The following is a 14,240-nucleotide window of genomic DNA, read 5'->3' as shown; positions in this document are numbered from 1 at the left end:
GTATGCATCCACATGCAAACAACAGATGGGGCTTCTTTTCCAATTTGTTATTTAATGTTGGAGGTGGTTTTTACTTCCCTTTCCATCCTTATTATTCTGCCTCGATTGCCATTCTACCATTTCCAGCCGATGGCAGATCTGGCTCCATGTGCTTTGTGGGGATTTGATCAGAAATCATCTGCCACAGTAAGAAAAGTACGATTTAATAGAAAATCATGATATTTAAATGATGCTTTGTAACAGAATGCAAATCAGTTAAGATTAAGATGTTTCTAATGAATCAAGCATCAAGGTCAAAAGAATGCTGGCATGCTTGAACATAATCAAGCTAACAGTTTGTTCTCTGCATGTCCAAATTTAAGGTCTGAGGTATCACATAGCTGAAAGAAAGCACCCAATGAGACAATTTTAGAGCTAGTGGCTGGCAGGATAAGTGATTGCCGGATAGATTGTAACAAAATGAATGAGCGTTCTAATCAAGCTGAGAGCAAATTAGACTGTGATGATACACAAGAGATAATGAACAATGCATGACTCCACAAATGGCTGGTGAAATGACACCTGTCCTGCAGAGTGGATCCACAAATAACGCCATAATGAAAAGAGAATGGTTACATGACCATTAGCACAAAAGCAAACAATGTCAAGAATTAATAAATAAAGGAGTTCAGATACTATATGGTAAAGTATATGAAAGCATGAAGCATATAAATCTTAAACATTACTTCTGTATAAAATACACTATGAATAAACACATTCTGGTCTACCCGTCCGTCCGTCCTCCAGCCCGCCTGTCCGTCCATCCTCCAGCCCACCCGCCCGCCCGCCCGCCCGCCCGCCCATCCATCCATCCATCCATCCATCCATCCATCCATCCATCCATCTATCTATCCATCCATCTATCTATCTATCTATCTATCTATCTATCTATCTATCTATCTATCTATCTATCTATCTATCTATCTATCTATCTATCTATCTATCTATCTATCTATCTATCTATCTATCTATCTATCTATCTATCTATCTATCTATCCATCCCTCCCTGTCGGTTTTGTTGGACAGGAACACTGAGGATGAGGTGGGAATACCTTTTAGATGGGATGCCAGTCCACCACAAAGCCCACCACCAATCCACTTTCTCTACAAACAAAACTTTTTTTGGATCTTTGAATATATAAAACAAACTTCCACTCATTTTATATTAAATAATAAATAAAGATTAATTAAATGATAACCACTGAGGCGACAAAGCATAACATAATTCATAGCACATCACTGTAAGACAATTAGTTCTTTCCTTCCTCATTTTTCATTCTTGGTCATTTTTAATAATCATACGTCAATGTAAGGAGTAGTTTGCGGTGCAGAGTGATTGCCACTCTCAGGGATATTGTTTTGCTGCATTGAGCTGACAGCTATGGCGATAATTTCAACCACTTGTTCTCTACCTTTATGTAGTAATAACATGGCTGACTGACCTCAGTGGGAAAGCGTCAATGATTTGCACTATGTCTCTGTCAAGACTGTCTCCAGGAATTAAGTATATGAGAATCCCTCATCACCAAAGCTGGAAAGTCAGTTAGTCATGGGAAACGATATGCTACACATAAGAGCCCTCCGAATAGTAGTAGTAGAATTCAATAAAAAAAGGAACCTTGATGAACTTTTTTGGCAGCAAAAACACCCAAGTTCTCATACCTTGAAGGTCAGGGTGATAGTATATAGAAGACACGTTGGTGTAATTTCTGGACTGGAAATTCTACCAGAACGGATAGAGGAACAGGAAAAAGAGAAAGAGGAGGAGGAGGGTGGTGGTCAGTCATTGTTTGTACAATGATTAATGCATTTGAGAATAGGGCTACCTGCTACAGAGGGAGGCCAGAGGGTAAATGATGAAATGCTGCATTGTGATTTGGCAGTGTGTACCATAATAAATAACACAAGCTCCGATGGAACACTCTTCTAAAACTAGACCCTCACTTTTTTCCCACCTTTTACCTCCACTTGCACTTCATTTCATGTGCAAGCTCCATGTGTAAATTTGTACTTGCAAATCTATACAACACATCTTTAATTTGAGCCTATACAACTTCTGGATCCTGGAGAAATTCTTTGTTTTCTGCTGGTATTTTGGATCTCAGCTGTGATTCTGTTGCCAGTGGCTTCCACAAAAACAAATAGCAGCTGAGAATCTTGCAACATGGTTATACAACCGGGTTTTTTTTTTTCAGCACACATGAATTAGGGCATGTATTGATTACCTCTGTACTGTAAACAAAATTGCTTTGGGCCAAAATAAATAAATAAATCAGGTTTTAAATATTACCTTTTATTCCCATTGGCAGATTGGCCTCTGGTGGGCTGGTTTCTTGGCAGTGCCTGAATAGTGTGATATGGCCACACAAACTGCATTTCCAACTACAGAACATATGCAAAACAATCCACTTAGCCACACTTCCATGTGGATAAAACCCCTGACACAGCTCAATATACCCTGCTTATAGAGTCCACCTTCCCACATTCTTAATGGTTGTCACCACATTGCTTTGCTTTTTATTTGCAGAAACTCTTTTGCAGGTTGATTTCACATTACCAGTCACCAGCTCTCATTGAAAAATAAATGATTTCTGCTTGCATTGTCTTGTTGCTCTGGGTGTTAGCACATAGTTAGTTAACTAAGTAGACTAAAATCACTTTATTTCTCCAGCAATTCTATTTCCAGTAGTGGTTGCAAATTCCTGCTAATAAACAAAATAATTCTTACAAATGATCTACAAATGACTGACAAACTGACAAAATGTCATACTTCTACCTGCTTCCATTTCACAGAAATGGTTAAATAACTCTTTTGTTTTGTATAACAGCTCAAATGCTAAGCATTTCATGTTCTTGCAAAGTAGCTATCGTAAGTGTCAGTTAATGCTAGCCGTGTGTTTGATCTCTTTCATGCCATGTGAAGTGTGAGCTTTGAAGCAGCATGCAAAGCAAAGGTGTTGTCACACAACAGAGCGAAGGCTGACAGTTATGGAACGTGATGCTGCCTTGAGAACTATAGTTAAGACAGTGACTTGGTCTTAGTAGGACCTGATGTTTGCTTTTATCTCATTTTACAGCCAAGCGCAACTCGAATTAAGTGATCAGACAGCTTATGTGTTTTTTATCTTCCTCTTTTAGGGTCTTCATGAAGAATGTCAGTACCTCTTCCAACCTCAGCTCATAGTCCAGAGACTTATCGGCATTTCGGTGCTCTACCCGGGCTACTTCATAGACCAGATGATTCCGGGTCACAACAGATCTGTTCTCTACAAGTGAGTAGGCAACTCCATCACATATATGAATACAAAAAGCCACACACAAACAGGTATGCAAATATACTCCGACAGCAGCCCAGCTGGGAATGACTGATTAGTCCCTGATAGGATAAAGTAAAAGGTTCATTTTTTTTTTGCAGGTAGATTCCTACAAGTCTGCTATCTATTTTTAGGATCCAGAGATTCAATGAGGCAGATAGGGACACTTGTGCCATTTGCAGCACTGCTCAGCATACTAACAGCAGGATGTCTTCTACACACACACACACACACACACACACACACACACACACACACACACACACACACACACACACACACACACACACACACACACACACACACACACTCTTTTCATCATTCTGTGCACATCTTTTTCTGTTCTCTTTCACAAGCCTCTATCATTAAAATGTTCAAATATTAATTAGCGCCTCAAATTTCAAGCAGTTCTTTCTTAAAATAGAAACGGAAGCATCTAAGAGACATAGGTGTAAAATCTGCAGTGCATAACCTTGGGAAAAAAAAAGTGTGGGATTCTCAGTGTGGCCTCACACTTTTAATTTAACACAAAATCATTTGAAATGTACAAAGCAGATTCGAGCTTCATACCTTTTCCTATGAACGAAATTTAACCTTTGGTTTATTTTTAACCTTCAAAAGATGCCAGAACATTATAAATCATAAATTAACTCATTAGTCATGTTCATAACGTCGGTTGGTTTTAAAAGCATTGTTACTGATCACTATTGAGTTTTTAGACTAAATAAAGCTAAATCGATTGAAAGTGGAGTGAAAGTGATTTTTATGTCAAAATATTTTCAGTAACATTTGGTCAGGTTCTCCTCACAATCTGGCAGCTGCCAATAAAATATCTGCTTAGAGGGAAAACATAACCTCTATAATATTCCAGACTTTGCAAACAGAAAAACCTCTAATATTTCATCAGTCCAGACAAAGACATCTCGAAGATTCACTATTCTAAAAGAGTCTGATTTTGTTTGTGGACATAAGCCTTTTACAGTACACAAATAAGTTCACAATCATGACTCATCTAATTTCTAGTTTTCTAATTTGTATTATTTTAAATAAATCATGTATACAGAATAAAGATTTTTTTTAATTGAATCTTGCCATAGATAACCAAGAGATCCTTGTGCTATTATAAAGAATAATAATAATAAAAAATAGGAAAAGTTCAGCATTTTCTAAACATTTTATCCAAACATGGCCTTCAAATCAAGCTCGTGTCAGGCTCACTAAACAATTAAATACATTTTTTTCACCAGAGTAAACATTAATCATGAAATATTAAATTATGTAATTACTTGTGTAATAAACATAACTGTGCAGAAAATTAGAAAAAGCAATACATCATTTAAGCATGAATGAAATGGGAACGGATTCCGAAGAGACAATTTAAATTCAAAGAACCCTGTTTACTGGAACGGTCGTAATGGATCATGTAAACAAATTGTGTTCTGTTTGATTAAGTGTTTGATGCCTTGTTCACATTGCCTAATTACCATGCTACAAAAGTGGAGACAGAATCAGCAGTGTCATGGGTGAAAAAATAGTACCTCATTTAGTTTTTGTAATTAGTTTATGGCAAATAACATTAAATCCTAGCCCAGTTATGCATCCATTTAGGGTTCAACATAACACTATTGGACAATTTCTTTATTGGATGTAAATGTGAGTACATGATATACAATATATGATTAATTTGTTGACATCTGCCCAATAAACCAATATGTAGGGGTCTCCCAAAAGTAAAAAAAAAAAAAAAAAAAAAAAAAAAAAAAATAATAATAATAATATATATATATATATATATATATATATATATATATATATATATATATATATATATATATATATATATATATATATATATATATAGGATATATAGGTCTATATCTGTCCTCAAACATTTGACATATACACAACTTAACTCTGTTACACCTTTTGGCTGACTAAAATAATATTGCTACCTCTTTACTGTGTTCTGGCTTTTTAAAGAATGCTTTGTAAATTATAGCAAACTTATAGGCCAAATAGCCTTTAAGTTTTAGAATAAAAGACTGCAGTGCAGAGAGAACACCATCACTGCAATCTTCAAGGACAGTGGATTTATGCATGAACTGACAACACCAAATATGGTAGAAGATTCTACAACATGCAGTCAAGAAACAAACCAACATACCACAAACATGTTTTCCTTCTTTTTTTTCTTTCAGAGTATTTATCCCCAGCTACATATCTTCAGTAAAGGTTCAACTGGTGGACTGCAGCACCAAGAACAGGAGCAGTGAAAGCTGCCCAGTTCTGTTGAAGTTGAGAGCTAGAGCTCCACCAGTACACAACTCCAGTGCTGTAGACTGCAGGGAGAACATGCCATGTGAACTGGAAGTTCCATTGCTGTCTTGGGAACAGTGGTATTACATTCTGGTGGAACGCTACCTCAGTACTGCAGATGTGTACTTCCGAATTGGTATACAGGTCAAAGGTAAGAACATAAAGATCTTTGTCTTTGAATGTTTTTGGGGTTTTTTAGTCATTTGGAATACAGTCATAATCAGTCTTTTGTTCATGTGCATCACATTTCAACACAAGACCTGTGTTCTTTGTGTAATTCTAAACAGAGCTAAAAGCTTAAGCTATCTAAAATAGCATTTTTACTTTACTGTCCTGCAGGTTGCCAGATATTAAGCTAGTGGGACAAAGAAAGGCCACATTTCTAAGCATGACCATGTGTTACTTTGCAATGTAATTATAATCTTCATTTAACTATTCTTAATTGCTTGGCCAGGGTCACAGTGTCTTAAATTAGGCTTCGTTTATATTCAGAGAAATAGAACTAACTACAGTCCCGTATTTTTTGGACTATAAGCCGCTACTTTTTTCCCACGTTTTGAACCCCGTGGTTTAAACAACAAAGCGGCTAATTTATGGGTTTTTCCTGGGTTTTTCCCGGTTTCACAAACTTCAAGCTAAAAAACTGAACCCCATAACATTAGACCAATAAAATTTCCGAACGGAAATGAAAAAACGCACCTCACCTGTGTGATAAACTCCCCAGAGAAATACAGTGGTACCTTGACCTACGAGTTTAATTCGTTCCGTGGACGAGCTCGTATCTCAATTTGCTCGCACATCAAATCTGTTTTCCATATTGAAAATACTTAAAATGGCATTAATCCGTTCCAACCCTTAAAATGACACCCCGTTTTTATGTTTCATGTTATTAAATTGGAAAAAACATTTCTAAATAACAAATCTTGTACAAAAACATAATAGAAAGAGTATGTAAAGATATAATAAGGTTTTATTCAGTGTATTTTCCTTGGAGATGAGACGACTTGAGCTAACGAAAACGCCGGTGGGGTGTGTGTGTGTGTGTGTGTGTGTGTGTGTGTGTGTGTGTGTGTGTGTGTGTGTGTGTGTGTGGAGGGGGGGTAGAGGCGATAAGCGGAGGCGGAGGGAAAACTAGTTTTTTACTATCACTCCTGTACACTACGTATCCCTAAACTTTAAAATTTTAACTTTTTCTTCTTTGCTTATCCTAATTTTCGTCACAATCTTCGCTTTCTGGCTTCGCTTCGCCATCTAACAGCAGCGTCTCGAGCTCGTACCTCAATTTTTTGCTCGCATACCAAAGCAAAAAAATCGACCGAGTGACCGCTCGTACGTCGGAAAACTCGTACATTAATGCACTCGTAGGTCAAGGTACCACTGTATTTGTGAAAGGAAGGAGAAAGACAGTGAACAATGACTTTCTTGGTCAGCTACTGTTTAGATACAAGCCGTTGTAACGCGTTGAGTCTGGGTGAAGGGAGAGCTCGCTAACTCCAGTTACAACAGAAATCATATAAGCACAGACAGGTTTCCAAAACTCGTGCTTTTTTATCTTTTCTTGGCAACAGCGTTACGGGTTAGTCAAAGAAACTTAGAAATGAGCATCAGAAAATAAAAAGGACATAATCCTCGGTCTCCACACACGCAGTAATACCGGAAAAATGCAGTGCCGGTCTTTTCCCAAAATACCGCCATGCTCCTAATAGAAGCGCAACATATTTCACCCGTTACACCGTGTGTAACGTCTCTTTCGTTTAAGCCTGTGTAAAGTACATTAGTGTAGACAGGTGCAGCTTATTTATGTAAAAAATAAAAATATTTGTAAAATTCAGTGGCTTATATAAGGGTGCGCTTTATAGTCCGGAAATTACGGTATATGTATTAGAAGATACTGCAAGCGACTAAAAACAGTAACTGTGCTAGCTAGATTGTATAAAAACAATTGAATTTTTTTTCAAGCAAATCCTTACAAAGAAGACAGCACAAACATTACCCAAAACCACAATTGGCAATTGCATTTCATGACAATAATTAATCACAACACAAATAAAAGCAACCAAAACATGTTCTCCTGGCTTGGGTCATGCCCACTTTATGTGTAAAGCTAAATACAAATACAGATATATATATATATATATATATATATATATATATATATATATATATATATATATATATATATATATATATATATATATATATATATATATATATATATATATATATATACAGTATATGCACACGGATCAAGTATAATATTATGACATTATAACATTATGACCGATAAAATAAATAACACAGATTATCTCTTCATCGTGGCGCCTGCTAGTCGGTGGGGTATATTAGGCAGCAAGTGAACATTTTAGAAGCAGAAAAAATGGGTGACTGTAAGGATTTGATTGAGTTTGATGAGGGCCAAATTGTGATTTCCTAGACGACTGGGTCAGAGCATCTCCAAAACTGCAGCTCTTGTGGGCTGGTCTGCAGTGGTCAGTATCTATCAAAAGTGTTACAAGGAAGGAACAGCCAGCGACCGACAGGGTTGTGGGCGGCCGAGGCTCATAGATGCACATGGGGAGCAAAGGTTGGCCCGTGTGGTCTGATCCAACAGATGAGCTCCTGTAGCTCAAATTGCTGAAGAAGTTAATGCAGTTATGCTCGATGGGTCTGAACTGTTTTGGCAGCAAAAGGGGAGAAACACAATATTCGGCAGGTGGTCGTAATGTTATGCCTGATCAGTGTATATAGAACACTAAGCAGATACATAATGAGATACAGCTAGTGTCATTTTGTTACCAGATCTCACTATGTATGATACTGTAACTAGTCTGAGGAAAAAAAACAAAGTTCATTCAGTACTATGCTGCAAAACTGCAAAATATTTCGAGACTTTTTCTGTCATGTCTTTATTTTCCCATTGGCTTTGTTTTCATCGAAAACTCATGCTGTGCTGCTTTGTGGTATATGCTGCAATATAATTTGCCCTTGTGAAAATTTATGTGCAATACATTTAATTATTAGCACAAATTTTCAACACCTGGAACAGAAAGATTCTTTTTTTTTGCAGACGCTTCTTGTCATAGTGTGGCAGCGCAGTCTCTGTGGAGCACTTTGATGTAGACATGCTGTTCTGTTGTTGTATATTGCATGAGAAAATCCTTGAGATGTGTAAAGTCTGTGGCAGGAAAAGGCTATGTGTGTGTGGGCTTGGGTGAGGGTGGGAAGGCTGGGGGTAGAGTGCTTGAGGGCACGCCAACACCTTATCTAATGTGATCTTAGACAAGGAATTGTCACTAGAACATTCGGACGCCTGAGCTGGTGTGCATGTACGAACGTGAAACCCTGAGATTAAAATGGAACAGGCTAAGAGTTTGACATGGGTTTTATTACTTATTTATTTGTATTTATAAGCATAAATATGGAAGGCATATGGCTCAGTGTCTTATTGTTTTATGATGAAAGCTTTTGTGTCTCGGGGACGTTTCGGAATATAGGAACCACAAGTGCTGCTTTTGAACACGGATTTTTCTCACTTACACCAGTAAGTGGAGCAGGAAAATTAAAGTGGGGTTGGTGACAAAGGCTTATCCATGAATCTTGATAAAAAATTGGAGCCTCACTGGGCTGAGCCGAGGCCACTGTCACGCAGAGGAGTCGCTGTTATTATTCTGCCTGATGTGAAGTGTTGATGAATTCCCTGGATCACAGTGTTTTTACTAAAAATGATAAATATAGCAATTTAGTTACACCGAAAGTAAAATAGATGGGAGATTCATTCACACCATGTTTCTTTATAAAAAGCGTATTTCCACCCCAATGAACTTACCCTAATGAATACACACACACACAGACACACACAAATATATATATATATATATATATATATATATATATATATATATATATATATATATATATATATATATATATATATATATATATAAGTTTGAGCTTCCTCCAAAGATTCTCTATTGGGTTTAGGTCTGGAGACTGGCTAGGTCACGCCAGAACCTTGATATGCTTCTTACAGAGCCACTCCTTGGTTATCCTGGCTGTGTGCTTCGGTTCATTGTCATGTTGGAAGACCCAGCCTCGACCCATCTTCAATGCTCTAACTGAGGGAAGGAGGTTGTTCCCCCAAATCTCGCAATACATGACCCCGGTCATCCTCTCCTTAATACAGTGCAGTCGCCCTGTCCCATGTGCAGAAAAACACCCCCAAAGCATGATGCTACCACCCCCATGCTTCACAGTAGGGATGGTGTTCTTGGGATAGTACTCATCATTCTTCTTCCTCCAAACACGTTTAGTGGAATTATGACCCAAAAGTTCTATTTTGGTCTCATCAGACCACATGACTTTCTCCAATGACTCCTCTGGATCATCCAAATGGTCATTGGCAAACTTAAGACGTGCCTGGACATGTGCTGGTTTAAGCAGGGGAACCGTCCGTGCCATGCATGATTTCAAACCATGACGCCTTAGTGTATTACCAACAGTAACCTTGGAAACGGTGGTCCCAGCTCTTTTCAGGTCATTGACCAGCTCCTCCCGTGGACATTTTAAAGGCAGACTAACAGGTCTTTGAGGGTCAGAATTCTAGCTGATAGACAGGTGTTCAAATACTTATTTGCAGCTGTATCATACAAATAAATAGTTTCAAAATCATATATTGTGATTTCTGGATTTTTTTTTTTAGATTATGTGGACACAGTGGACATGCACCTACGATGACAATTTCAGACCCCTCCATGATTTTTAAGTGGGAAAACTTGCAAAATAGCAGGGTGTTCAAATACTTATTTTCCTCACTATATATATATATATATATATATATATATATATATATATATATATATATATATATATATATATATATATATATATATATGTGTGTGTGTGTGTGTGTGTGTGTGTGTGTGTGTGTGTGTGTGTGTGTGTGTGTGTGTGTGTGTGTGTGTGTGTGTGTGTATATGTGTGTATGTGTGTGTATATGTGTGTGTGTTTGTAAGTGTGCATACAGTATGTGTGTATGTGTTTACTGTGTGGGTGTGTATACAGTATGTGTGTATGTGTTTACTGTGTGGGTGTGTATACAGTATGTGTGTATGTGTTTACTGTGTGGGTGTGTATACAGTATGTGTGTATGTGTTTACTGTGTGGGTGTGTATACAGTATGTGTGTACTGTACAGTGTATTTGTTTCTTTGTTCTGTATATAGACAGATTCTATAGATATAGACACAAAAATGTATTCAGAATTTGCAATATGCATCCAGCATTCATTTTACATTTGGCAAAAGCCTGTATAAAAGCTCATCAGAATTTTTTTAAAGCATACATGTATAATTTCAGGATATACAACACTGATGTTATATTGGTAAAATACATATATGTGAAAATAAGTCTGGCTTGCGGTTAAAGCTGCAACAAATAATCGATACAAAAAATAATAATTAATAATAAAATTTGTTGTCAAACAGAGCTTTTTTGGATTAGTTGAGCTGCTCAAGTTACAGGTTAGCGTGACAGCAAGATAACACAGCCGCTCGCGAAATGGTGCAGAGTACAGCCAGCAGCAGGAAGTGTGCGTCCCAAGTCATCCAAGGCAATGAGAACATTTTATATTAAACGCAACAAAGAAAACTGTGCCTGCAAGTTATGCAAAACTGAGCTTGTGTGGCATGGAAGTACCACAGTGATGCACAAGCACGTGAAAAGAAAACACACTGGTGTCACGGATGAAGACGAAACATCAGCACGTTAAGCAAAAACAGTATAATCCTCATCATGTGAAAATGGTAGTTAGATGAAGTGCTTCGGTGTAAACTGCTAACTTTTGGGGCGGTCGCACTGGATGTGTTCTGTCGTGACTCACGAGAATCAGGTTGCACAATCAGCTTGCTCGTGAAATAGTGATGGATTCGTTTAAAATGGTGTGAACAAACACTAAATCTAAAAGGAGCAAATAATAGCAGCAGTAAATGATCACATTTTTAGAAACTGTTGTGGTTTTAGGGGAATGTTTATGCATTTGTAAAACAAAGTATATTTAAAAAAGATATTTTTTATCAAGCCTGTAAGCTTGCTGCATTTGTTCTATTTTCTTTTATAGCATTTGTCTACTACAACAGTAACTTATCTGTTTTCAAACATGATTTACTGCAGTTTTACTTCGTTTAAATGCTTGTTTTCAATGTTTGTATATAAAATGTATGCATATATCATTTAATTATTATACAAAATGTAATTAATTGTCAATTCTAGATGTGTTTTTATTTATACAAATATAAATTTGTATTTATTTAAACAATTAAAACAAAAAAGTTTTATATAGATGTTTTAAAACTTGGTTGTCAACTTGCCACAATACAAATGTTGGTTTACACAAATGGCTTTACCTTTCATACTCAAATGCGGTTGTTGTTTTTTTTTTTTTTTTAGAAAAAGAAACAACCCAGCATGAGGGAATTGTTTCATAGAAGAAATCCCCCATGCACAAGCAGCCATTATAAGCATTAAATGTCAAAAATAAAGATAGTTAATCTCTCTGTGGCTTGTGCATTTTTAAGTACACTTTTATACATATAATTACCCTGAATTATAGTTTAATAGCGTTGTAATAATCAAAACATCTAATAAAAAAAATAATCAAAATTATCCGATTAATAGAAAATAATCTTTTTTTAAGATTATTCAATTATCAAAATAATTGTTAGTTGCAGCCCTACTTGCAGATAACTTGGTCCCTGAACAAAGGACAACAATCCACAGCCCTGTGGTCAAAAATAGGTTATCTTTTATACATGATATTCAGGGACTGATTTTGTGATCCTTCAGTAAGAAGGACAGTGTGGTTTGAAAGTAAATACACTGTAGTATATATTCATCATTTAAATGAAGTCAGGTAGTGGAGTAGTGAGAATGATTACAAGCCAATGAATACATTTTGTATAACGATCAGAACGTGTGCTGCTTGGCAGACCACAATGGAGTCCACAATGTGTGACCCCAACGGTATTAATGTAGCACCGTGTCACATGGGAGATGATGAAGTGGCTGCACTGATCTGAGTGCATTTTGGAGGACCTTCCACTGCGCAGGAAAAGTGAGTGATTCACAGCAATGTCAATTTTAATATAAGAGATGTTCAATTTATTTGAAAGAAAGTGGATATCCAGATGCTGTTGCGACATAACTAATACTGCCTCCAGACTCATGGAGACCCATCACTCATTCAGACTAATGGAGTTTGAAGATTCACTAATATGATTCAAAAATTCGGCAGCGACAAATCACTTCCAATCTTAGGCTTGTATAATAGAGATGAATGGATATTATAGTTACTAGCACAATAAATGTAAGTATTGTGGAATCTGAATGAATTGCCGGTCTTATTTCATTGCAGTTGACCTACTTTTTAAAACTTATGTCTAAAAAATACCTTGTAGAGGTCAAAAGTAAAATCAGGTTAATTAGTGTTAAAAAGAAAAAGAAAAATTTACATTTTTTAAAGCCATAATAATTAGAACCACTGTCATTTCTAGATCTGAATTCATAACAGCAGAACCGACTCACACTCATATCTTATCATAATCCTGAATCATGTTTAATGAAGTGAACAATTTGTTTGGTCACATTGAATGAGTCATTTTCAACACAAGAAGCTGATTACATTTTATATTAACTGCTCTGGGCAGATCACGGGTAATAGGCAATAAATAGAAATACAAAATGTAGTTCAGGTTTCATGCGTGTGAAATAGATTAGCAGAATCTAATAGCACACCACTTATAGTTTTAACGAAATGAGTTCACACAAAAATGCTTTGGTCATACAGTATCTCACAAAAGTGAGTGCACCCCTCACATTTCAGCAACCATTTGAATATCTTCTCAAGGGTTGAGTTGTTTTTAGAGGACAGTAAATCTCTACTGCTATACAAGCTGAACATTGACTACTATATCCATGTTTTATTTCTAGAGTATTGTCCCTTAAGAATATATATAAAAAATGGTGGCTGAAATGTAGGGGTGTACTCACTTTTGTGAGATACTGTACTTCTTTAAAAAAAAGCATCACATGGATGTTAAAAAAAGTAACATAGTTTATATTATAGATTTTTTTTTATTATATTTATATTATAGCACATAAATGACTAACATTGTATCAAGAGACAGAGTTTAACCTAGAGTCAATGCAAACAAATTCAGTTTCTTTATTTATTGGCAGTCAGTTATAGAGCAAGCCCAGGACCAGATACAAATCCATAGTTACCAATGTTTTTCAGTGTTAGACTCAAAAAAATACATACCGCATTTTTCGGACTATAAGCCGCTACTTTTCTCCCACGTTTTGAATCCCGTGGCTTAAACAACGAAGCGGCTCATTTCTGAATTTTTCCTGGGTTTTTCCCAGTTTCACAAACTTCAAGCCAAAAAACTGAACCCCATAACATTAGACCAATGAAATTTCCGAACGGAAACGAAAAAACGCACCTCACCTGTGTTCTGAGCTGCACGGCATCGGGAGCAAAAACGTTATTTTTTTTAAACGCACGACGATGCCAAAA

General features: G+C 36.6%; 1 protein-coding gene and 1 long non-coding RNA gene across 3 annotated transcripts in view; both read left to right on the top strand.

Moving 5' to 3' along the window:
* The window catches only part of tmem8b (transmembrane protein 8B), a 134,413-nt gene that overhangs the window by 59,395 nt on the left and 60,778 nt on the right, over positions 1 to 14,240 (top strand). For both annotated transcript variants that reach the window (XM_083526854.1, XM_083526855.1), the window contains exons 4-5: positions 3,178 to 3,311; positions 5,552 to 5,820. In XM_083526854.1, the coding sequence (XP_083382980.1) occupies positions 3,178 to 3,311; positions 5,552 to 5,820 (403 nt within the window). The remainder of the gene's footprint in view (positions 1 to 3,177; positions 3,312 to 5,551; positions 5,821 to 14,240) is intronic.
* On the top strand, positions 6,190 to 6,828 carry LOC310718326. Its single transcript, XR_014531103.1, has 2 exons — positions 6,190 to 6,740; positions 6,774 to 6,828. It is a non-coding gene; the product is annotated as an uncharacterized lncRNA (long non-coding RNA).

This window comes from Silurus aristotelis, assembly GCF_946808225.1.
Source record: "Silurus aristotelis genome assembly, chromosome: 23".
NCBI classification, from domain to species: Eukaryota; Metazoa; Chordata; class Actinopteri; order Siluriformes; family Siluridae; genus Silurus; species Silurus aristotelis.
Note: the sequence above shows the minus strand (reverse complement) of the source record. Positions and strands in the feature narration are given on the sequence as shown.